General features: G+C 42.2%; 1 protein-coding gene across 1 annotated transcript; it reads left to right on the top strand.

Annotated features, from left to right (window-relative positions):
* Positions 1–18,855: 18,855 nt before the first annotated feature.
* Positions 18,856–22,813, top strand: LRIT2 (leucine rich repeat, Ig-like and transmembrane domains 2). The gene is made up of 3 exons (XM_044296241.1): positions 18,856–18,926; positions 19,949–20,736; positions 21,993–22,813. The coding sequence occupies exons 2-3, from the start codon at positions 19,962–19,964 to the stop codon at positions 22,811–22,813; spliced, it is 1,596 nt and encodes a 531-aa protein (XP_044152176.1). The 5' UTR covers positions 18,856–18,926; positions 19,949–19,961.
* The last annotated feature ends 1,246 nt before the right edge of the window (positions 22,814–24,059 follow it).

Here is a 24,059-nt window from a genome sequence, read left to right as displayed (position 1 = left end):
CAGGCTCAAGGACTGGCCCACGTTCTGTTCTACATATGTGTGCAGGTCTGGTAGTGTCTTTTTGGCAAAGAAATGACCACTTGGGACTCTACACCTCAGCCCGGCACAAGCCATCAGTTCTCTGAAAGGTGCAGAGTCCACCACTTGGAAAGGGAGGGACTGTAACACCAACAACTTGGCCAGGAGCACATTCAGCTTCTGCGTCGTTGGATGAGTGCACGCATACTGTTGTCTCTTGGCAATCGCTTCGGTGCCGTCGGTCAAGTCGGACAACATGGGTCATCATCTCCTCTAAGGTCTCGGGAAGTTGATAACTGACCAGAAGATCCTTTAAATTATCAGACAGACCTGACCTGAACTGACTCTTCAGGGCTGGTTCGTTCCATCCTGAGGGGACACACCACCTTCTGAATTGGGTGCAATAATCCTCCGCAGGTAGATTGCCCTGAACCAGTGCCTTTAGAGCTATCTCGGCTACTAGAGCCCTGTCTGGTTCATCATAGAGGGTACCCAGGGCCTGAAAGAACCCCTCCACAGAAGTTAAACAACTGGCGCCAGCAGTTAAAGAGAACGCCCAGTCCTGGGGATCACCCTGTAATCGGGAAATGATAATGCCCACGCGTTGACTCTCGGGGCCAGAGGACACGGGGCGCAAATGGAAGTAAAGTCTGCAACCCTCCTTAAAAGAGAGAAACTTCTTCCGGTCTACAGAAAAGGGTTCTGGGAGCTTAATCTGGGGCTCAAAATGCAGACTGGAGGCCTGAGGAATGGAAGAACCTTGCCCTAACTCAAAAGAACTGGGTTTTTCCCCTAGCTCCTGCACCATCTGCGTCAAATTAGAGACATGGTCAGTCAGGGTCACCAGAGGATTCATTATACAGTGGTTATTGGGCCTGTTAATCTGTAACGGTCACGTACACACACACAGGGGGGAGGATAGTGACCACTGCGCTCCACCCTCACCCCTGGCCCTGCCTACTTGCCTCACGAGTCCTGATGACAGGGGACAACTGGACAGCAGTCCCTTACTTAGAATACGTGCGGGAAGGACAGACAAGACAAATAACGGATAGTGAACGGACCGGGTCAAAACCAGGAGGACAACGCAGTACAAAGGGATAAGCAAAGAAAGGTCAGGAGAAGCCGGGGTCATAAATACCAGGAGAGTCGAGAAGTACCAAAGGAGTCTGCAAAGAATAGTCAGGTGGAAGCCGAGGTCAATATACCAGGAAGGATGCGCAGTACAGGAGGAGCAGGCAAAGGATCGTCAGGGAACAGGATCAGGTAAGTACACAGGTATCCAACAACTGCCAGGAACCTAAATTAACAGGCAACCTGTGGCCAGCAGGCTGCCTGTATTTATAGTGGGGAGTGAGGGTCATATGATGTGGCCAGCGTCACATGACCGACAGGCCGACCAGTCGAGCACCGAGTGATCAGCTCGGCGCTCAAGGCAGACCTAGGAGCAGGGAGCCCCCCAGCTAGCAAAGCCACCCTGGGAATGAGGTCAAACACAGATCCTCGCTCCCGAACCTAAGCAGCAGGTCTGCGGCTGATGGGAAACCGAGTGCGCCTTCGGAACCCCGTTACACCAGGCAACATTTTTCCAGTCTTCAACAGTCCAATTTTGGTGAGCTCATGCAAATTGTAGCCTCTTTTTCCTATTTGTAGTGGAGATGAGTGGTACCCGGTGGGGTCTTCTGCTGTTGTAGCCCATCCGCCTAAAGGTTGTGCGTGTTGTGGCTTCACAAATACTTTGCTGCATACCTCAGTTGTAACGAGTGATTATTTCGGTCAACGTTGCTATTCTATCAGCTTGAATCAGTCGGCCCATTCTCCTCTGACCTCTAGCATCAACAAGGCATTTTCGCCCACAGGACTGCTGCATACTGGATGTTTTTCCATTTTCACGCCATTCTTTGTAAACCCTAGAAATGGTTATGCGTGAAAATCCCAGTAACTGAGCAGATTGTGAAATACTCAGACTGGACCATCTGGCACCAACAACCATGCCACGCTTAAAATTGCTTAAATCACCTTTCTTTCCCATTCAGACATTCACTTTGGAGTTCAGGAGATTGTCTTGACCATGTGATTGGTTGACTAGATAATCGCATTAATGAGAAATAGAACAGGTGTTCCTAATAATTCTTTAGGTGAGTGTATATGTATATAAACCCTACGCGTTTCGCCCATATACGTCAACTGGGCTCATCAGGGGATATATAATAGGTATCAATACTACCATGAACAGACACAATATTCCTCATCATGGGTGACAATACATTAGGATTGTCACCAGTGTTAGGATCTCAATATTTGCAGCCCTACACCACCAGTCCACACTCTTGGACGGTACAATCAGAACCACAAAGAACAGGGTCACAGCCCTATATCCACTTAGGGGATAGATTTATTCCCCCTATATACTCAGATATCTAAACATTCCACCATGTCCATATATTAACTAGTAGTGTGTCTGCTTATGGTACACAGTAATGGTCACATTAAAACTTCCATGTAAACCAAGGCATGAGTGATAGTTATGATCTTAGTGGTACTTGCGTGCCCATAAGTAACTATATGGGGTTGGTTAGGTGCGTCCATGTGATGATGTTGCAGCCCACCATATTCCAGCTTGACTAGTAATAGTCAGCGCCGGTGCCCCAATGAGTCCTGTGTGGAGTCCAAACACTTAAAAACAGGCTTGAAATACTTCAATAATTTTCTGCCTTTGAAAAAACACCAATTTTTGGCAATACCCTCCATCTGGGGCCATTAGTCAGTGTGCAATTTAAGCTAGAAATACAGCTATAATTTTTTTAAATAGGTGAAAAAACACCAATTTAGGGCAAAATACTTAATTTGCGGCCTTGTCTGCATCTGTACGTGTGAAATACATGATTTAGATACTGATGTGCTATTCTGGAATTAAAAAAACACCCATTTTGGGCAAAATACTTAATTTGCGGCCTTGTCTGCATCTGTACGTGTGAAAATTCAAGCGTTATATACTGCTGTCATATTCTGGTATTAAAAAAACACACATTTAGGGCAAAAATCTTTATTTTACAGCCTTGTATGCATCTGTACATGTGAAATACACCCTTTAGATACTGTTGTTCTATTCTGCTATTAAAAAAAACACCCATTTAGAGCAAAAACCTTATTTTGCAGCCTTTGCTGCATCTGTCATTGTGAGATACACCCTTTAGATATTGTTGTTCTATTTTGCTATTGAAAAAAAAAAACATTTAGGGCAAAAAACTTAATTTTGCAGCCTTTGCTGCATCTTTTATTGTGAGATACACCCTTTACATACTGCTGTGCTATTCTGGTATTAAATAAACACCCATTTTGGGCAAAAAACTTAATTTGTGGCCTTGTCTGCATCTGTATATGTGAGAAACACCCTTTAGATACTGTTGTTCTATTCTGCTATTAAAACAACACCCATTTAGGGCAAAAAATGCAATTTTGCAGCCTTTGCTGCATCTGTCATTGTTAGATACACCCTTCACATACTGCTGTGCTATTCTGGTATTAAATAAACACCCATTTTGAGCAAAAATCATCATTTGTGGCCTTGTCTGCATCTGTACACGTGAGATACACCCTTTAGATAATGTTGTTCTATTCTGCTAAAAAAAAACACCCATTTATGGCAAAAACCTACCTAATTTTGCAGCCTTTGCTGCATCTGTCATTGTGAGATACACCTTTTACATACTGCTGTGCTATTCCGGTATTAAATAAACACCCATTTTGGGCAAAAATCATAATTTGTGGCCTTCTCTGCATCTGTACGTGTGAGATACACCCTTTAGTTGTTCTATTCTGCGGTTAAAAAACACCCGTTTAGGGCAAAAAAAATCATTTTGCAGCCTTTGCTGCATATGTCATTGTGAGATACACCCTATAGATACTGTTGTTCTATTCTGTAATTAAAAAAGCACCCATTTAGGGCAAAAACCTACTTAATTTTGCAGCCTTTGCTGCATCTGACATTGTGAGATACACCCTTTACATACTGCTGTGCCATTCTGGCATTAAATAAACACCCATTTAGGGCAAAAAAATGTATTTACGGCCTTGTCTGAATCTGTGCATGTGATATACATGCTTTTGATACTGCTGTGCTATTCTGATATTTAAAAAAAACACCAATTTTGGGCAAAATACTTATTGCGGCCTCGTCTGCATCTGTGCGTGTGAAATTCAAGAGTTATATACTGCTGTCATATTATGGTATTAAAGAAAAACACACATTTAGGGCAAAAATCTTAATTTTGCAGCCTTTGCTGCATTTGTCATTGTGAGATATACCCTTTAGATACAGTTGTTCTATTCTGCTATAATTTTTTTTTTTTAAAACATCCATTTTGGGCAAGATCCTAAATTTGAGAAATATGAAGAGAGCGTCAAATAAGGGACGTGGCCCCGGGAGTGGTGCTGCTGGTGGAGCTCCTGTTGCAGGGAGAGGACGTGGTCGATCTGTGCCAGCTACACGCACAAGTGAAACACCTTCCACAGGTGCGAGTAGGCAGCAGAACCTTTGGTCGGGCCTAATGCAGCTTTACGAATGGTGAGGCCAGAACAAGTACAGGCGATAGAAGATTGGGTTGCTGACAGTGCCTCCTGTTCCTTCACATTCTCCTGCTGAAAGATCAGAGTTGGCACCTGCAGCCCATGTACATCAGTTTTTCATCTCACCCCCTTGAAAAGCAGCCAAGCAGTCTGAGCCCCAAGTCATGCAGCAGTCTCTTCTGCTTTTTGATGACTCTGTTAGCAGAGTTTTCCAGGGCCATCCACCTAGCCCTGCCCCAGAAGTCGAAGAGATTGAGTGCACCGATGCCCAACCACTTATGTTTCAAAATGAGTACATGGGAGGACCATCGCAGCACATCTCGGATGATGACGAAACACAGGTGCCAACTGCTGGGGCTTTCGAAAGTGTGCAGACCGACAAGGATGGCAGGGGTGAAGACTGGGTGGAAGATGATGTGGAGGACAATGAGGTCCTCGACCCCACATGGAATCAAGGTAATGCGGGTGACCTGTGTAGTTCGGAGGAAGAGGTGGTGGATCGCACAGAGCCACCAGCACAGCAGAAGAGGAAGTAGGGTGCAAAACCAGAGCAGTCGTTTCCTAGACAGTACGCCTGCTACTGCCCACCGCAGCAAGGGACCGAGCACACCAAAGTCAGCCCCAAGGAGTTCACTGGCATGGCAGTTCTTCAGACAATGTGCTGATGACAAGACACAAGTGTTTTGTAGGCTGTTCAATCAGAGCCTGAAGCGAGGCATAAACGTTCTCAACCTGAGCACAACCTGCATGACCAGGCATCTAAGTGCAAAGCACTAGCTGCAGTGGGGTAGACACCTCAAAAACCAAGAAAGGTCTCTGGATCCTCCTGCTTCCTCTTCTGCTGCAGTCTCGGCCTCTTCATCCACCTCTGGAGTGACAGTGCCACCTGCCACCCAGCAAACAGAGGTGGAGTAGGAGGAACCATGTTCACAGCAGGGTGGCACCCAGACCAGCTCATGGCCATCACTAGTGCATGGCTAGGGGGATACAGAGGACACAGACAATACACCTTCCACAGAGGACAGCTTTTCGTTGCCTCTTGGCAGCCTGGCACACAAGAGCGCCCGCCGAGTTGCATGCTGCAGTGTCTCCACAATGACCGCCGAGTTGCCCACATTCTAACTTGTGCTGATTACTTGGTGGCCGCGCTGCTGGATCTTCGTTACAAGGACAATGTACCATCCTTAATTCCATCACTGGAGCGTGATCGTAAGATGCGCGAGTACAAGCGCACGCTGGTAGACGTGCTGCTGGTGGCATTCCCACCTGACAGTGGGGGCACAGTGGAAGCACAAGGCGAAGGCAAAGGAGGAGGAAAAGGTCGCCAACGCAGCTGAGGCACCGCCAGCACCTCAGAAGGCAGGGTTAGCAGGGCCGAATGTGGAAAAGCTTTGTCAGCACGCCACAACAACCAGCACCACCAGCTCATATGGAACGTCTTAGCAGGAGGCAGCATTTCACCAACATGGTGGAGCAGTATGTGTGCACATGCCTACACGTACTGAATGATGGGTCTACCCCCTTCAACTTCTGGGTCTCCAAATTGGGCACATGGCCTGAGCTTTCCCTTTACGCCTTGGAGGTGCTGGCCTGCCCTGCAGCCAGTGTATTATCTGAACGTGTGTTTAGCACGGCAGGGGGCGTTATCACAGACAAGCGCAGCCGCCTGTCTACAGCCAATGTGGACAAGCTCATGTTCATTAAAATGAACCAGGCATGTATCCCACAGGACTTGTCCGTACCTTGTGCAGAATAGACATGTATACCAGCCTTAACCAGCCATTGTTCTACTACAGCACAATTGCTCATTGTTGTATTTTTGATATTTCCCACTCTTTTGGGGTGTATACTAATAAATAAAAAATAAAATTAAAACCAAAAACCTGTGTTGGCTACCTCGTCCTCCTCCACCGCCACTTCCACCTACACCGTTACTTCCACCGCCTCCTTAAACTCCTACTCCATATGGACCTCCACCTCATAAATCTTTTTTTTTTATTTTTATTTTTTTTGTACGTATTTTATTTTATGTCATTTCACTAATTGGTCTGTTACATTTTCGGCTTAAATTCACCAATTTTTGGGTGTGATATACCACTGCTATACCTAGTAGACAGGTAAAAAAATTCACTAATTTGTCTGTTACATTTTCTGGTCAAATTCACCAATTTTTGGGTGTGATATACCACTCCTATACCTAGTAGACAGCTAAAAAAAAAAAATCACAAATTTGTACATTTTCGGGTGAAATTCACATATTTTTGGGTGTTATATACCACTGCTATACCTAGTAGACAGGAAAATAAAATAATTAATTAGTCTGTTACATTTTCGGGTGACTAACCAATTTTCTGCTGTGATATAACCCTGCTCTACCTAGTTGAAGACCCTAGTTGAAGACCCTCGCGTTTCTATTTTTAGAGGGTCAGCTTACCTGCAGGCCCGCACCTCAAATCTTTTACAGGGTCATCTCTCCTGAAGGCCCTCGCATATAATTTTTCAGTGTCAGCTCACCTGCAGGCCCTTGCATATAATGTTTTACTGGGTCAGCTCACCAGCAGGTGCTTGCATATAGTTTTTTACAGGGTCAGCTCACCAGCAGGTTCGCACCTAAAATCTTTTACAAGGTCAGTTCACCTACAGGCCTGCACCTAAAATCTTTTACTGGGTCAGCTCACTTGCAGGCCCTCACCTAATTATACCTAATAGGTAATTTGCGCACATGCTGCCTTGCTTGGATGTGGTAGTCATTGCCGTTTCTCAGGCTCCCTCTCCTGAATCAATCACTGATTCCCCGTTACCCGTAGTTCAATTGTTTGCGCAGACAATAACATCCAAAGTTGATAGGCCAGACATCCGAATGGATCGTCGTTGTCATGGGGACGTGCGATCAGCCCCAGGTTAACTAGAGTCACCAAAACAGCATCTGGCCCTCACCCATATTGTTTGAGATGGTCAGATCAGCAGGTCCTTGCTCCTAATGTTTTTGAGGGTCACCAGCAGGCCATCAATCATAATTTTATAAGGGTGTGTATGATGTCCTCCTTTATGTGTAATAAAGGGTGTATTGGAGTACCTCTTCCTTGTAATTTTTAGCAGCACTTGCACTTTATATACAATTAAATATACAGAAAAGAATGTTTCCTATCAATTTTTCCTCTAAAATCGATTTTTTTATTTGGTTTTGTGCATATTATTGTCAGTCTGTAAAAGTGCCGTACTATTCGGACAACATCATTCCCAGCAGCGACCTGCGAGTCCAAGATGCATCCAGACATCCTCCCCATGCTGTTACAGAGCCATTTCGGTGGTGTTTCCATAAATTTCTTACATTTTCCTATGAACCAGGAACCCTCCCCTCTTCAGAGCAGGGGGTACAGTCTGGCGGTGGTGTGGTTTACATTTGGGTCCGTATGTATTGGATTATGCTAACTTTACATGGTGGTTAGGTATAGCATGGTATTATGTTTTGACCGTGTAGGATCAAATTTCAGCAATACTGATACTGTGATATCCCTATACTGTGATCAAAGTAACACCCTATATATGCACTGATTTTACTACCCAATGGATATATATTTCTGCACTTGCACTTTATATAGATGAATTAATGTTACCATACACCTATAGCCCATGAGATTTTAAATGTTCTTAATTATGTGAAGCCAGATTTTTGTAATTATGAAATGTTTAATAAAAATGATGATTATTTGAATGCATATTGAGTGGTGGAATTACGGTTTGTGAAACTTTGATCCATATATTTTCTATTATTGGTTCCAATTATTCTGCTATTGGGTCATAGATAAATAGAAGAGGAAACGTTTATTGGTTGCCTACCTGGTTTAATGCTCGGGTTCTCCCATTGACTTCCATTATACTCGGGGTGCTCGGTCAAGCACCCGAACATCCCGATGTGTTCGGCCCGAGCCCCCGAGCACTACGGTGCTCGACCAACACTAGTGCCGGATCCTTCATGGCCATTTTAGAGATAATACAACTGGATATGTTCATAACAGATGCAGCTGGTTGTGTTAATGGAAGCTAATGGAAGCTTTTTTGCTGATCCCTGCCGGATCCAGCAAAAACGCAGATGTGAAAGTCGCATTAGCTAGCTCCAGGTCTTTTAAATATTGTGACGCACTGGGGGTCGGCATCACCACAATTTTCCCCAACTCCATCTCTTACCTTATGCACATCATACCTAGGTGTATAATTTTTCTTTTATACAGCCGGTCTGGTCATGGACCATTTGGACAACTTTGTTAAAATTGTTAATTGCCAGCATAATAACCTTATGGGCAGCTCTATCTCTGGGATCCCCCAGTCTTCTGAGTCCTAACACCTGAGCAATAGTGATGGATGAACATCATCTGGGTCGATTCGTGAGCTCAATCGCTCAAACACGATCGCTCGAACGCGATCAAATGTTTGTGAACCGCAAACTTTCAGGTCATATTTGCAGCCACCAAATACATACTAGAAGTGCACAAATAGTCCCACAACATGGACATTGACATGAGGGTAGCCGGTAAGTTTGCAGAGGAGGATCAGGTGTAGTGGATTGTGTAGTGTAATTACCTACTTTAGGTAAACACTGCCATCTACTGGGGTTGTGGTGTATTGCAGTTACAGTGGTTGTTTCTTTCATAGCAAAGGATGAGAACTCGCGCTTCAGCAGTAACGTTATGCAGAAAAAAGGAGCGCTAGTGATGACACAGCTGTACTAGAGTGGGATCAATGACAGAAATTTCCACAAAAAATATGTATTTTAATCATGGGCCATTTTTATGCGTCTTAAAGGGAAATTCTCAAAAATATGCCCTGCTGGAGCCTAGAAAGATTTTTAGGCAACGGGAGTACGGGCTCTAAAAATTAGGCATTCACCTGACATAAAAGAAATTGTGATTATGTGGCTTGAGATACATTATACGTTCATTGAATAACAATTTTACGGTAGCCCACTGGAGTACAGGCCCCAAAGATTTGGCATTCACCGTACAGAAAATATCAAGTGATTATGTGGCTGGAGGTATATTAGACGGTCATTGGCTATCAATTTTACTGCAGGCCAGTGCAAATACATGTCAAATACACACTGTATGTTTAAAAGAACTAAAAATATAAAATTGTATTAAAAACATGGCTAACGAAATCCCCCCTCTGAAAAAAAAACTAATGATAATAGGTGAAATTCGATAACACGTGGTCGTCACAGGTGTTGAATTCCTCAGAGACCCCAACAATTAGGCATTCACCTGACAGAAAAGAACTTGTGATTATGTGGCTGGAGGTACATGTATGGGCGGGCATGAGGAAATTCAATTACACATGGTCGTCACAGGTGTTGAATTCCTCAGAGATCCCTGTCTCATTCATTTTTAGAAATGTAAGGTAGTCCACACTGTCGTGAGCTAGGCGAGTGCGCTTATTGTTCACGATCCCCCCTGCTGCGCTGAACATCCTTTCGGACAGTACACTCAACGAGGAGCAAGACAAGAGTTCCATGGCAAATTGTGTCAGCTCTGGTCACAGGTCAAGACTGCACACCCAGTAACCCAGGGGTTTCTCACTTCTCAGAGCGTCCACATCAGCCGTTAACCTGATGTAGTCGGGCACCTGCCGGTCTAGGCGTTCCCTGAGACTGGATCTGGAGGGAGTCTGTCAATGGGTTGGCTGCAAGAATGATCTCATATCAAAGTGACCAACAAATCTTCAAACCGACCTCTTCTTGCAGGCGTACGTTGCCACCCGGTACTGGTCCTTGCCCTTTATGCTTTTTATACGGGGGTCCCTCTTCAAACACTGGAGCATAAAGACCCCCATTTGCACTAAATTGGAAGCGGTGGAGCACCCTGGCTCCTGCTCATCGCCCACGAGAATGTCGTCCTCAGTCTCCTTCCCCCATCCACAGACAAAACCAGGGATCTCTGAAAACTTTAAAGCCTGCTCTACTTTCTCCTCCTCCTCCCCCCAGACACCATCCTCCTCTGACTCCTCTTCAGACTCCTGCTGACTTGTCTCAGATGGAGTAGCCCCCCCTGGGAATTCAATCAGCATTACGACGTCCTCATCTTCCAGCTCCTGCTCCTCGACGGCTTGATCAATGACACAATGCAATTCACACTCCAGAAAGAAGGCGTGAGGCACAATGTCACTGATGGCACCCTGGCTGTGACTGACCAGTTTGGTGATCTCATCAAATGGCTGCAGAAGTCTGCATACGTCGCACTTGAGCAACCACTGGTGTGTTGAAAAGAAACCAAGCTCCCCAGAACCTGTCCTGCTGCAGAATTCGTACAGATAGTCATTAATGGCACGTTGCTGCTAGAGCAGCCTATCAAGCATATACAAGGCGGAGTTCCAGAACGTAGGGCTGTCACAAATCAGACGTCTGACGGGCAGGTGGTGTCGCCACTGAACGTCAGCAAGGCGAGCCATTGCCAGATCTTCTAAAATGGCTAGAGATTTTCCTGGCCTGCCGCAAGACGTCCTGGACCCTGGTGTATTTGGCAACAAATCGCTGCACGACTAAGTTCAGAACGTGTGCCTCGCACGGCATGTGTGTAATTTTGCCCTGTTTCAGCGCGCTCAGCAGATTGGCACCATTGTCGCACATCACTTTGCCAACTGTCAAATTGAGCAGGGTTAGCCACTAATCAGCCTGTGACCGTAGAGCTGAAAGCAGTGCAGGACTGGTGTGGCTCTTGGCTTCCAGGCACAACAGCCACAGCATAGCATGGCAATGTCTCACCTGGTACGTTGAATAGGTTCTGGGGAGCTTGGGGGTGCAGCAGAAGAGGCATTAGCAGTGGAAAAGGAGTAGTCAGCCGAGGAGGAGACAGAGGATGGAATAGGAGGAGGAGAAGAAGAGGCAGGCCTGCATGCAATCCATGGCTATAGCACCAAATCCACATGGGTTGCAAAGGTTGCATGCTTGACAGATGTCAGAAGGTTCACCCAGTGGGCAGTAAAAGTTATGTACCTCCCCTGCCCGTGTTTGCTAGAACACGTGTCTGTGGTCAGATATATCTTGGCACCAACACTGTGTGCCAGAGATATATTAACTTGCCGCTGAACGTGGCCATATAGCACTGGGATGCCCTTCTGGGAGAAATATTTCCTTCCGGGGACGTCCATTGGCACACTTCCATTGCGGTGTGCCAATGGCCAAAATTTTTCTAAAGGCCTCCAAGTCCACCAGTTTATATGGCAGTAGTTGGTGGGCTAGCAGTTTGACAAGCCAGTGGTCAGCCATTGGGAAAGAGGGTTATCCAGCGTTATCAACTTTTTACGCTCAAACATTTGTGCCACGAAAGCCTGCCTTCTACCAGATGAACGCGACGATGGCACGGTGGAAGGTGGAGTGGAAGACAAATGGGAGGAGAAAGGCGAAGAGGCAGGACTTGGAGCGCTAGGAGTGTGGCTTTGTGGGTTCTGACGGTGTTGCTCCCACTGGGCTCGGTGATGGGAGGCCAGGTGCCTTCTTAAGGCGGTCGTCCCTAAGTGAGTATTGGGCTTACCACGACTTTTGTGTTGACAGCACATGCTGCAGATAGCAACAATATTGTTAGTAGATGACACGTTAAAAAAAGCCCACACTGCGGAGCCATGTGCCGGTGTCCTGGGAGCGCCAGATGTAACCGTGCATGGTGGATGGCTCGCTCCAGATACATTTGCAGTCTGCTATTTGCCTCCTGTGCCCTGCGAGTTCTGCCTGCTTCTCCTTCTTCTCCTCCTCCCTCTCTGCTGCTCTGTCTCTCACTCTGAACTCCCCTTCTCTTTATCTCTTGTGGGCACCCACATGACATGAATCGACACGTCATCATCGTCACCTTCACCACCATTGACATTTGAGATTTCGGAGTAGGCAGCAACAGCGGTGACCTCCGTCCTTGGGCTGATCTGGGTACTGTCGTCAGACCTCTGGGTGGCGGCCGTTGCTACCTCCTCTTCCTGATCTGATACCAAGAATGGCTGCGCATTGGTAAGGTCTGGGAATGGATGGGAAAGTAAGTGCTCTGACTCAAGTGGAGGGGCTATGGTGGTGGTGTCTTTTGTGATGCACACAGCAGAGAGTGAGGAAGGTGCAGATACAAAGGATGAGGAGGGTGCAGAAGCGGAAGTCTGAGTGAGCCACTCAACCAACTCTGGTGCGTACTTTAACGTAATTGCACGCACCTTCTCTAACTTCCCACTTAGGCTCCGGCCTGGTGCACCTGCCCGACCCCTACCACCTCTGCGGAATGTCCTGCCTCTTCCGCTGCCTTTCATTTTCAAAATTACCCTGTAACAAAGTCCCTATAGAAGAGCAGTATTTGTATTAGCAGGTATATTGTAGGCCTCAATCAATATTTGGTGGAAGCCAGTATATCAATCCCCTCTATCAGTATTTTGTGGAAACAGGTATATAGAACCCCTTAATGAGTATTTGCTGGAAGCTGGTATATCAAACCCCTAAATCAATATTTGGTGGAAGCCGGTGTATCACAGGCCTTAATCAATATTTGGTGGCAGACGGTATATTAATCCCCTCTAGCAGTATTTTGTGGAAACAGTTACAAACCGGATTCCCAAAAAGTTGGGACACTATACAAATCGTGAATAAAAACTGAATGCAATGATGTGGAGGTGCCAACTTCTAATATTTTATTCAGAATAGAACATAAATCACGGTACAAAAGTTTAAACTGAGAAAATGTACCATTTTAAGGGAAAAATATGTTGAATCAGAATTTTTTATGGTGTCAACAAATCCCCAAAAAGTTGGGACAAGGCCATTTTTACCACTGTGTGGCATCTCCCCTTCTTCTTACAACACTCAACAGACGTCTGGGGACCAAGGAGACCAGTTTCTCAAGTTTAGAAATAGGAATTCTCTCCCATTCTTGTCTAATACAGGCCTCTAACTGTTCAATCGTCTTGGGCCTTCTTTGTTGCACCTTCCTCTTTATGATGCGCCAAATGTTCTCTATAGGTGAAAGATCTGGACTGCAGACTGGCCATTTCAGTACCCGGATCCTTCTCCTACGCAGCCATGATGTTGTGATTGATGCAGAATGTGGTCTGGCATTATCTTGTTGAAAAATGCAGGGTCTTCCCTGAAAGAGATGACGTCTGGATGGGAGCATATGTTGTTCTAGAACCTGAATATATTTTTCTGCATTGATGGTGCCTTTCCAGACATGCAAGCTGCCCATGCCACACGCACTCATGCAACCCCATACCATCAGAGATGCAGGCTTCTGAACTGAGAGTTGATAACAACTTGGGTTGTCCTTGTCCTCTTTGGTTCGGATGACATAGCGTCCCAGATTTCCAAAAAGAACTTTGAATCGTGACTCGTCTGACCACAGAACAGTCACACACTCCATTTTAAATGATCCCTGGCCCAGTGAAAACGCCTGAGCTTGTGGATCTTGCTTAGAAATGGCTTCTTCTTTGCACTGTAGAGTTTCAGCTGGCAACGGCGGATGGCACGGTGAATTGTGTTCACCGACAATGGTTTCTGGAAGTATTCCTGAGCCCATTCTGTGATTTCCTTTACAGTAGCATTCCTGTTTGTGGTGCAGTGTCGTTTAAGGGCCCGAAGATCACAGGCATCCAGTATGGTTTTACGGCCTTGACCCTTACGCACAGAGATTGTTCCAGATTCTCTGAATCTTCGGATGATGTTATGCACAGTTGATGATGATAGATGCAAAATCTTTGCAATTTTTTGCTGGGTAACACCTTTCTGATATTGCTCCACTATCTTTCTGCGCAACATTGTGGGAATTGGTGATCATCTACCCATCTTGGCTTCTGAGAGACACTGCCACTCTGAGAAGCACTTTTTTATACCCAATCATGTTGCCAATTGACCTAATTAGTGTTAATTGGTCTTCCAGCTCTTCGTTATGCTCAAATTTACTTTTTCCAGCCTCTTATTGCTACTTGTGCCAACTTTTTTGGGATTTGTTGACACCGTGAAAATTTGAATCAATGTATTTTTCCTTTAAAATGATACATTTACTCGGATTAAACATTTGATCTGTCATCTATGTTCTATTACAAATAAAATATTGACATTTGCCATCTCCACATCATTGCATTCAGTTTTTATTCACAATTTGTTTAGTGTCCCAACTTTTTGGAAATCCGGTTTGTATATAGAACCCCTTAATGAATATTTGCTGGAAGCGGGTATATCAAACCCCTTAATCAATATTTGGTGGAAGCCGGTGTATCGCGAAGCTCAATCAATATTTGGTGGAAGCTGGTATATAAATCCCCTATATCATTATTTTGTGGAACAGGTGTATAGAACCCCTTAATGAGTATTTGCTGGAAGACGGTAAATCAAATACCTTAATCAATATTTAGTATTTGGTGAAAGCCGGTGTACTTCAGGCATCAATCAATATTTGGTGGAACCCAGTATATCAATCCCCTCTACTAGTATTTGGTGGAAGCCAGTGTATCGCAGGCCTCAATATATATTTGGTGGAAGCCGGTATATCAATCCCCTCTATCAGTATTTTGTGGAAACATGTATATAGAACCCCTTAATGAGTATTTGCTGGAATCCGGTAAATCAAACCCCTTAATCAATATTTGGTGGAAGCCGGTGCATCGCAGGCCTCAATCAATATGTGGTGGAGGCCGGTATATTAATCCCCTCTATCAGTATTTTGTGGAAACAGGTATATAGAACTCCTTAATGAGTATTTGCTGGAAGCTGGTATATCAAACCCCTTAATCAATATTTGTTGGAAGCCAGTGTATCGCAGCCCTCAATCAATACTTTGTGGAAGTCGGTATATCAATACCCTCTATCAGTATTTTGTGGAAACAGGTATATAGAACCCCTTAATGAGTATTTGCTGGAATCTGGTAAATCAACCCCCTTAATCAATATTTATTTTGTGGAAGCAGGTATATTAAACTCCTTAATCAGTATTTTGTGAAAGCAGGTATAGTACGCCACGAAACTACCACTGGGCAAACCGTAAGGCCATCTCTACTGAGCAAATATGAGATGAATAGAATCACATATGTTTGTTTTTATGGCAAAATATCAATAGATTTTTCATCCATAGTAGGATCACCTGAGCTATTACCACTTTTGGATGTTTTAGCTTGAGCAGTCACTTTTTATTTTTGACTTTATTCGAGAAGCACAAATACCAAAATATATAGTTATATTGCATAGAAAAATAAACAAGGTAGATTTGCCACTGCTGCTTGTCTGTTTCTATCCAAAATATACTGTACTTCTTTAGGATTGAGCAGCCCCACGTCAGCCAACACCACTCAATGCACTCATCATATGTACAGATTTGAATTCCAGGGAGCTGTATTTTTCCTTCTCACTACTGCTGAGTTCAATACAAGATCCCTTATTCAAAATAAATTGGCAGCAAACTTTCCAATGATTCAGCCAGCAGGCTGCAATTAATATTTGCAACTCATATCCGGACACAAGGTTGATCTCAGGCCAGAGGTCTTCCCCAACAGGTCACCAAGGGCTCCACATTGTGAGGGTGATTACCAGGGTGGAGCCAACCTCTTCACACATGATCACCACCTCATTTGTAGGTAATTTTAAAGACACTTCGTATCAAGGCTCAATGAACATATGGAAGTCAGCACTTACACATGACGATGTCAAAAAGAGACAGCACAGTACTTAAAGGAAACTTGTCATTAGAAATTAGCCCTTTAAACCACCACAAACCTGTTTTCCATGACAGTGGCAGGTTCCCACTGATGGTTTTGTACTTTCTGGCAGGTTCCATTTCATTAAGAAAACAAACTTTATGCTTTATGATAACGTGAATGTACATTTATGGTGCACTTTGAATGAGATTAGCCTGCTCCACACAAGGTGGGTGCCAGCATTGTAGTACAGCTAACACCCAAACGCAATGACTAATGAGAATGAGAATTTTAATCACACAGATGCCATTAACAATTGTGACTGTGGTATCCGAATGGTAAGAGGGAGGGAGCTCCCTCTGACATCAGATTAGAGCACCCAATGCAAAATCATGGAACTCTGATCAGTTTCTATGGCAGCTTGGGGCCTTGTGAAAACTCCCAGGCCTGAAAATAATAAGTATACTATTGTAATATATGGTATAGGCCCTCAGAGGATCACATTCAAGCTCACTAAGGGGACTAAAATTATATATAAAAAAAAAAATATATATGTTAAAAGAAAAAAAAATATCTAACCACCCCCTTTCTTAATTTTAGATAAAAGAAAACAAAACAAACAAAAAGCCTAACTGGAATTGCCACATCCCAAAATGTCTGAACAATCAAAATATAGAGTGATCCACGAAAAGTAACCCACCTCCAATATCTCCAAATGAAACTGCGTAATAGTAAATCTGTTTGGAGTGCAGTATCAGAAACTCAGAAACACAAATAGTCAGCAACATTTTCTTCAAATCAACTGTGAATTCTGCAATTTACCTGTGAGCAAGGGGTCATGGCCACCACGTTCCTCAGACTTGTCCACATGCAATTTTTATCTGTGGGGAAATTTAAAACAGAAATTGTCCACTAACAATCCGCATACCCTGGATGAACTCAAGGAAAATATCACAAACACTATCCGCAGCTTCACTGCTGAAGAGCTACAAGCAGTATCAGCCAACGTAGTCCGACGTGCCCAAAGATGCATAGATGTGATCGGGGACCACATTCAGAATCTTGCTCATCCATCTTATCATACTATTGCTAGAGGAGGGCTACTTTTTTTGGGCCACCCTGTATAAAAATATTAATTATACATAGTGAATGATGTAGCCATTTTTGGTCGCTCCCCCTACTGCAAAAAAACCCCTGTAAATTATTAAATGTATTATTAATTTTCATGTACCAAACAAAACTAATATACACCTTTCAAAAAAAACAAGCCTTCACCCAGCTCTGTAGATAGAAATATTAAAATGTTATGGGGGTTAAAATATGTTGATAGAAAGAATAAAAAATGTTTCTTTTCTTTTTTTTTTTTATTAGTGAATCTAAATAAAAAAAAACATTTCTTTCATTCTCAGGATCTGAATGTTATGGTATATCCTAGCCATATGCCATAATTTTCTATATTAGGAATAGCCTTTAATTCATAAACTGGATTCTAACATTTGTTCAGAACCAGAACCCAAAATTCAGATCCAAAGAGCATTCCCCCAAATTAGTCCAGATCCCATATCACCCCTAAATTAATTAAGACCACCCCAAATTTATTTTACACCCCTAAATTCATTCAGACTACAGACCAGACCTTTGAATTATTCAGACCCCAGACCATATCCCTAAGTTAATTGAGACCCCAGAGCAGACCTGTAAAATAATCAGAATCCAGACTCCTAAACTAGTCCCAACTGAGATAAAAGCAAAAAAAGTTTCCTACTATACTAGATCCTGGTACCATCCAGTGTCAGAACATTGTGTTAAGACCCAAAGTAGTGGCTGTGCAACAAAAGTTAACAGGGGAGGGAGGAGAGGTGATTTATTCCAGTCAATGAGCTCCCCTGGCATGCTGTACCAATAAGTTTCTCCAGGGTTTGACCGACCCACCAGAGTACCAAAGGATCTGGTAAGCCAGGCTCTGAAGGCATAGTGGCATGTGGTCCAGGAGAAAAACTCATATGGTGCTGTCTTTGGGGCCAATCACTTGCCACTAGGTTCTATTTTTTTAATTAAAAACCTATTAGACTTTATTGATGATATACGGCTTAGGCACTGATAATAATTTCCTCTGGTGGGCCCAAGGAACCTCAATCTAATACTGAGCTTGGAGCTCACTCAGACTGCTGGGAGCATTGGTTGAGCACTTCCATTGGTCTGAGGAAGGAGGCACTGACTAATTAATTGGACCTGAATGTGGATTGTGTGGATTAGCCTACTTTCCATCATCTTAAAACCATATGGATGGTAATGCTCTGCGAGAATAAAACATGGACAGGTGTTTTGGCGGATGATTTGGGAAGGCCCACTGAGTTCTAATTTTGAAGTTTCCCAAAGAGCTTTGTTGAAAAGGTGGATATTATGTCAAAATGAATTGTTGAAAATAATGTCTGAGTGTAAAACTGAACCTTCACTCTAAATTTGTTTTAACGTCTTTAACAGTCACTTGCTCTGATTAAAGGACGATTACTGTTAATAGGATTTACTACTTGGAACCTGTCTGCTTGTCTCTCAGAATAAGAGTAGAGTATTTACCTAAGAAACAATATGGATGCAGCTTGGCACCTCATTCTTTTGCTTCTTCTCTTCTCACAATTTAGCTTGGTGTCTCTGTCTTGTTTAACTGGATGCTCTTGTTCAAATGACACATTTGGCCGGTAAGTAACTGACTTCCTTACTGCAAGTCTTTATTAGCAAGTGGCAGATGACAATATAAAATGGGATATATGTATAAGTGCACACATATTTATTTTATTTCATTTCCCTAACAATGATATTTTATTGGTGAATCCATACTATGACTAGTGAGTTTATTTTTAAGCAGCACTGTTTAATTCATTCTTAATATGTATTGATTCATAACTTCTGTACTCACTATAGCATGACTGGATGTATTGAAAGCTTTCATGTTATAAGAACCATTTTGATATAGTACTAGTGTGTGGATTTTGAGAAACACCTTTCCTACTTTTTAGATGGACTATTATAAAATGTATTCTGAAATTGTATTTCTGCTGGTACAAAATTAATGACAGTCTATGCAAGTAATAATTACAGCTATACAGTAAAATTAAAACTTCCAGTAGTACTGTGTATATATATATATACTGTGTTTATATATATATATATATATATATATATATATACTGAAAACAGGGCTTACTTATACTGTGTTTATTATATATATATATATATATATATATATACTGAAAACAGGGCTTACTTCCATTAACTACCGTAATTTCTTAGTTTTTTTTTCTTGTACTGAGACAGGCCTACCGTATAATCTTGTCTCAGTACAAGAAAAAAACTAAAAAATTACAGTAGTTAATGGAAGTAAGCCCTGTTTTCAGTACACCAAACCATAATAACAATACACATGTACATGATATTTTTTAACTTTCCAGTAACCTATATGGTTAACAAAATTTTGTAGCGCTTGAAAAATCTATCATATTAGCTTCTATCCCAATAATCATGGGAAGGGTGAGGGCAACACTCTGGGCCTCATGGATGAAGGCTATAGTAAAACAAATTGATGCAAAAATGGTTAAATAATGGAAAATCTTAGTACAATTAAAAACACTAATTGAAAAATTTACCTAGGTATAAGTATGCATGTACTTGTAAACTTGTACTTTCCTTACACTGTTCTTTTATTATGTTGTCCACTTTATAGAAGTCTACTTTGCATGACCTCATCTCTAAACAGAATACCAGCTGACGTTCCTCCAGATATTCGCAAAATAAGAATAGAAAAATGTCACCTCACAGAACTCTCTCGGGGGATGTTTAGTGGTGTTAGTTCTTTAGAATACCTCTGGCTTAATTTTAATAACATCACTCTAATGCATATGAAAAGCTTGGAATACCTGAAAAGTCTACAGGAACTAAGACTACAAGGAAACAAACTAAGATCAGTTCCATGGACTGCATTTCAAGACACTCCTGCTTTAAGGATATTGGACCTGAAGCACAACAGATTAGATGTTCTTCCAGAACATGCACTGAAGTTTCTGTCCAATCTGACCTACTTAGACTTATCCTTCAATCAGCTTACTATTATCTCTAAAGATGTCTTTTCAAACTGGCCCTTGCATCAAATATCCCATGCTAAAGAAAGAACTGAAGTAATTACCAATGTAGTTTTGGCCTTACATGACAACCCTTGGATGTGTGATTGTCGTCTTAATGGTTTTGTCAATTTTGTGAAAACAGTCAGTCCACCTATTATATTAATGAATTCATACTTGATATGTGCAACTCCCGATTATAGAGCTGGCAAGTTTTTTCATGAGCTGGAGTTAAAAAGTTGCATGAAGCCAATCACCAACTCATTAGTGTCTAATATTACTGTACAGATAGGGTTGAATGTTACATTGGTATGTTTCATAACTGCAAGTCCTACACCATCGATATTATGGACCTATGGATTAAAAGCATCAAACATTAAAGCATACAATAATGGTAAGTTGCAATAAATGCAGCTGCAGTTAAAGTTCTGCTGGTTGTCATGGGAAATTATCAAACACTTAGAGGGGTTGTGCAGTCTGTTTGTGCAGCCTTAAGATAGTTCATCGATATATTATCAACGGAGGTCTGACACCAGTGACCCCTGCCAATAAGCTGTTTGAAGAGGAGGTGGTGCTCTATGTGAGCACTGCTTCCTCTTTATTACACTGCGCATTGTCTCCACTGTAGAGGTGACATAGTGTAATTACAAGTACTCACTCCATTCACAGGCATCGTAATAAAGAGGAAGCCATGCTCGGACAGAGTACAGCCTTCTCTTCAAATAGCTAATCGACAGTGGTCCCTGGTTTAGGACCCTTGCTGATCAGATATTGATGACCTATTCTGAGGATAGGTCATTAATATAAATAGGCTACATAACCCCTTTAAATGTCTTACTCTAATGCAATGGAAGATCTATTTTTTCTATATCAAGTTACTGTTCAGTGCATTCTGGAAAATCTATTGTTACATTGCTAATGGAAGCACTGTGCAGATATTAAGCCAACGGAGAATGGAAGCACTGTGCAGATATTAGGCCAACAGAGAATGTTGATTTCAGCACTATACTGGCAGACATGTGAATACAGCTTTGGGCTATAATTCATGTAAACTTTTTGTGTAGATTGCTAAGGTAAAGTCTAGAAATGCTCAGAAGTTAGAGATCACATATTCCATACATGGGTCTACCATTTAAAGGGAACCTGTTACATTAATCAAGGTGTCTAATCTGCGGACAGCATGTTATAGAGCAGAAAGAGCTGAGCAGATTGATATGTAGTTTTGTGTTAAAAGAGTTAATATAAGCTATAACCTGTGTTGTATTCTTGTAAATCTCTGCACATTTTGGATTTAAGAGTCCAGTGGGGAGTCACTCAGGAATTGACAACTATCTTTGTAGTCACAGTTTAACAATGGAGTCATTCACTAGGACAGCAGACTGGACTCCTTAGCACAGAAAAAGCAGGGTATTCAATCATTAACTTACAAGTTTTACTGAATCTTTTCCCACAAGACTATATCTCAATCTGTTAATCTCATCCTGATCTATAACTTACTTCCTACAAGACTACATGTACAGTGTGACAGGTTCCACTTTTTAAACAAGCATTTCAACCAAACAAGTGATATTTTCAAAGGTCATTCTGAATCTACCATGCACAGTTTTCCAGAAACATTCAGTCTAGTAAATGATTTTCTTCTTTTCACAGTGTCTAATAGTTTAATAGATGAAGAGACCATAAAATCTGAGTTGGTGATCCCAATAATACATCTTGCCGATGCTGGAGTCTACAACTGTTTAGCAAAAAATTTCTTAGGCAACTCAACGTCTTCAATTATTGTTCAAGTCCAGTCTCCAAGGGGAGGAGATCCCTCAATGTTTCCTTCCTACTCCTTTAGTCCATCATTGTCTTCAGATGAGAATGTCTACATAGATGTAAGAATTGCCAAACAGACAGTTTACGGAATATCTTTAGAATGGTTTGCTGCAACAGAGAATCCAAGTGAAACATGGTATACAATTTATTTTGGCAAATATGATGAAAAGGATAAAGATGTCATAAATATTGGTCCTGGAATCTATACATATTCTGTAAATGATTTGCTTCCAACAACTAAATATGAAGTTTGTATCACATTAAAAAGTCAACGACCCCGGAAAGGACAGTGTATTGTGTTCATGACTGGTAGTGACATTAGTGAATTAGAACAGAGGGAAAAACTTATACATATAATTGTTATTGTATGTGCCATGGTGTTAGCAGTGCCAGCTGGAATGTATGCTTGCACCACAGAGACCAGACTTAATTGCATTGAGAAATGCTTAGGCCTTTGTCGGAGAAGGCGTAAGGTCCAGAAAAACCTAAAGAAGGATAACACTAAAGACAGCACTTTTGACAGCTTGCAGGCCAGCAGTGAAGAGGGACTGTGCCAGAGGGAAGTCCCTGAAGAAAACCGGCGGCGGCGATGTTCAGAGGATAAGCTTAATAAAGCTAAGCCGGAGAACAAGAACCCAGCAGAACTGTACTAAAACATAATTTCCTCGTTGCCTAATGGACCTTATTGATGCAGCTCAGATAAACATTTTAAAATGTTATTTACAAGATAAAGAAAAATTAGACAAAACCCTGGACATCGCTGGGGAGTACTCTAATAAAATGTGGATGTTTGTACTGGATAAACGTTGCATCACATTTGCATTGTAGAATAGACTTGCAAATTTTTAAAGGGAATCTGTCATAAGTGTCTTGGACTATTATCTGATGTAATATAGCACTGCAGATAAGGACTCCAGGTTATTATTCTTTATTTTCCTACTTCCTCCATCCCCACACTGTCAGCACTCAAAGCTAGGCTGAAATACATTGTCAGGACTACTGTGAGCATGCACAGCAGTCCCCTCCATGATGTTAGCATAGGCCAGACTGTGTATTTCAGCGCAGCTTTGAGTGCTGACAGCTGGGGAATGAGGGGAGGAGACAGGTTAAAGAAGTAAGACGGGTGGGATTCAACCTCTGGAAACCCCCGTTACTAAGGCCCTTGATCTTTGTTCTCAGCTGAAAAGCAGGATAAGCATGGATGTTCTGTCTCCATAGAATTGGATATGGGTGTGGGAAATAGGCAAATTCACTTATTTTACCTTTTTTTTTGGTCCCTTTCACAGGAAATAGATTTCATTCAATTCTGCTAAAGTAGACTGTGCATGTATGAAACAATGAAGTTCTTATACACTGAATAAAGTAATAAATACACTAAGTAAAACTAAAATTGTTAGGAAGTGCTAGATCAATGGCCCCTTAATATTGCAGAACAGTCTGAAGATGAGAAATAGATGAGATTTTGTTAAATGCTCTAAATATGAATGATCAAAGATCTTATAATACAACTATGTAAAGAAACAAAACACACCATATAGAAATGCAAATATATAGTATATATATAGTATATAATATGGGCACCATGCCTAACATTGATAACTGCTTCACAGAGAAATGGAGAGCAAACCTGCATCATGTAGCTTACGGTCCTCAATGAATAGCTGAGTTGTCATAATTAGTGAAGTAGCTGATGTACTTATCTCTGAAATGACCAGGACATTCATTTTTATTTGAAGTAATTGGAAAAAAATGGTCCTGTATAAAAATCATACTAATATACTAATACATACCTATCCATCTCTTATTGTAATATTTTTTGTTTTATTTTTATATTTTGTTTTTATTATAAACAAATCAATAAAATGTTGTTCACACATCAAGAACTTTACGCTTTAGAAA

The sequence above is a fragment of the Bufo gargarizans genome, chromosome 6 (genome assembly GCF_014858855.1).
Source record: "Bufo gargarizans isolate SCDJY-AF-19 chromosome 6, ASM1485885v1, whole genome shotgun sequence".
NCBI classification, from domain to species: Eukaryota; Metazoa; Chordata; class Amphibia; order Anura; family Bufonidae; genus Bufo; species Bufo gargarizans.
This window is presented reverse-complemented; position numbering and strand designations above follow the sequence as displayed.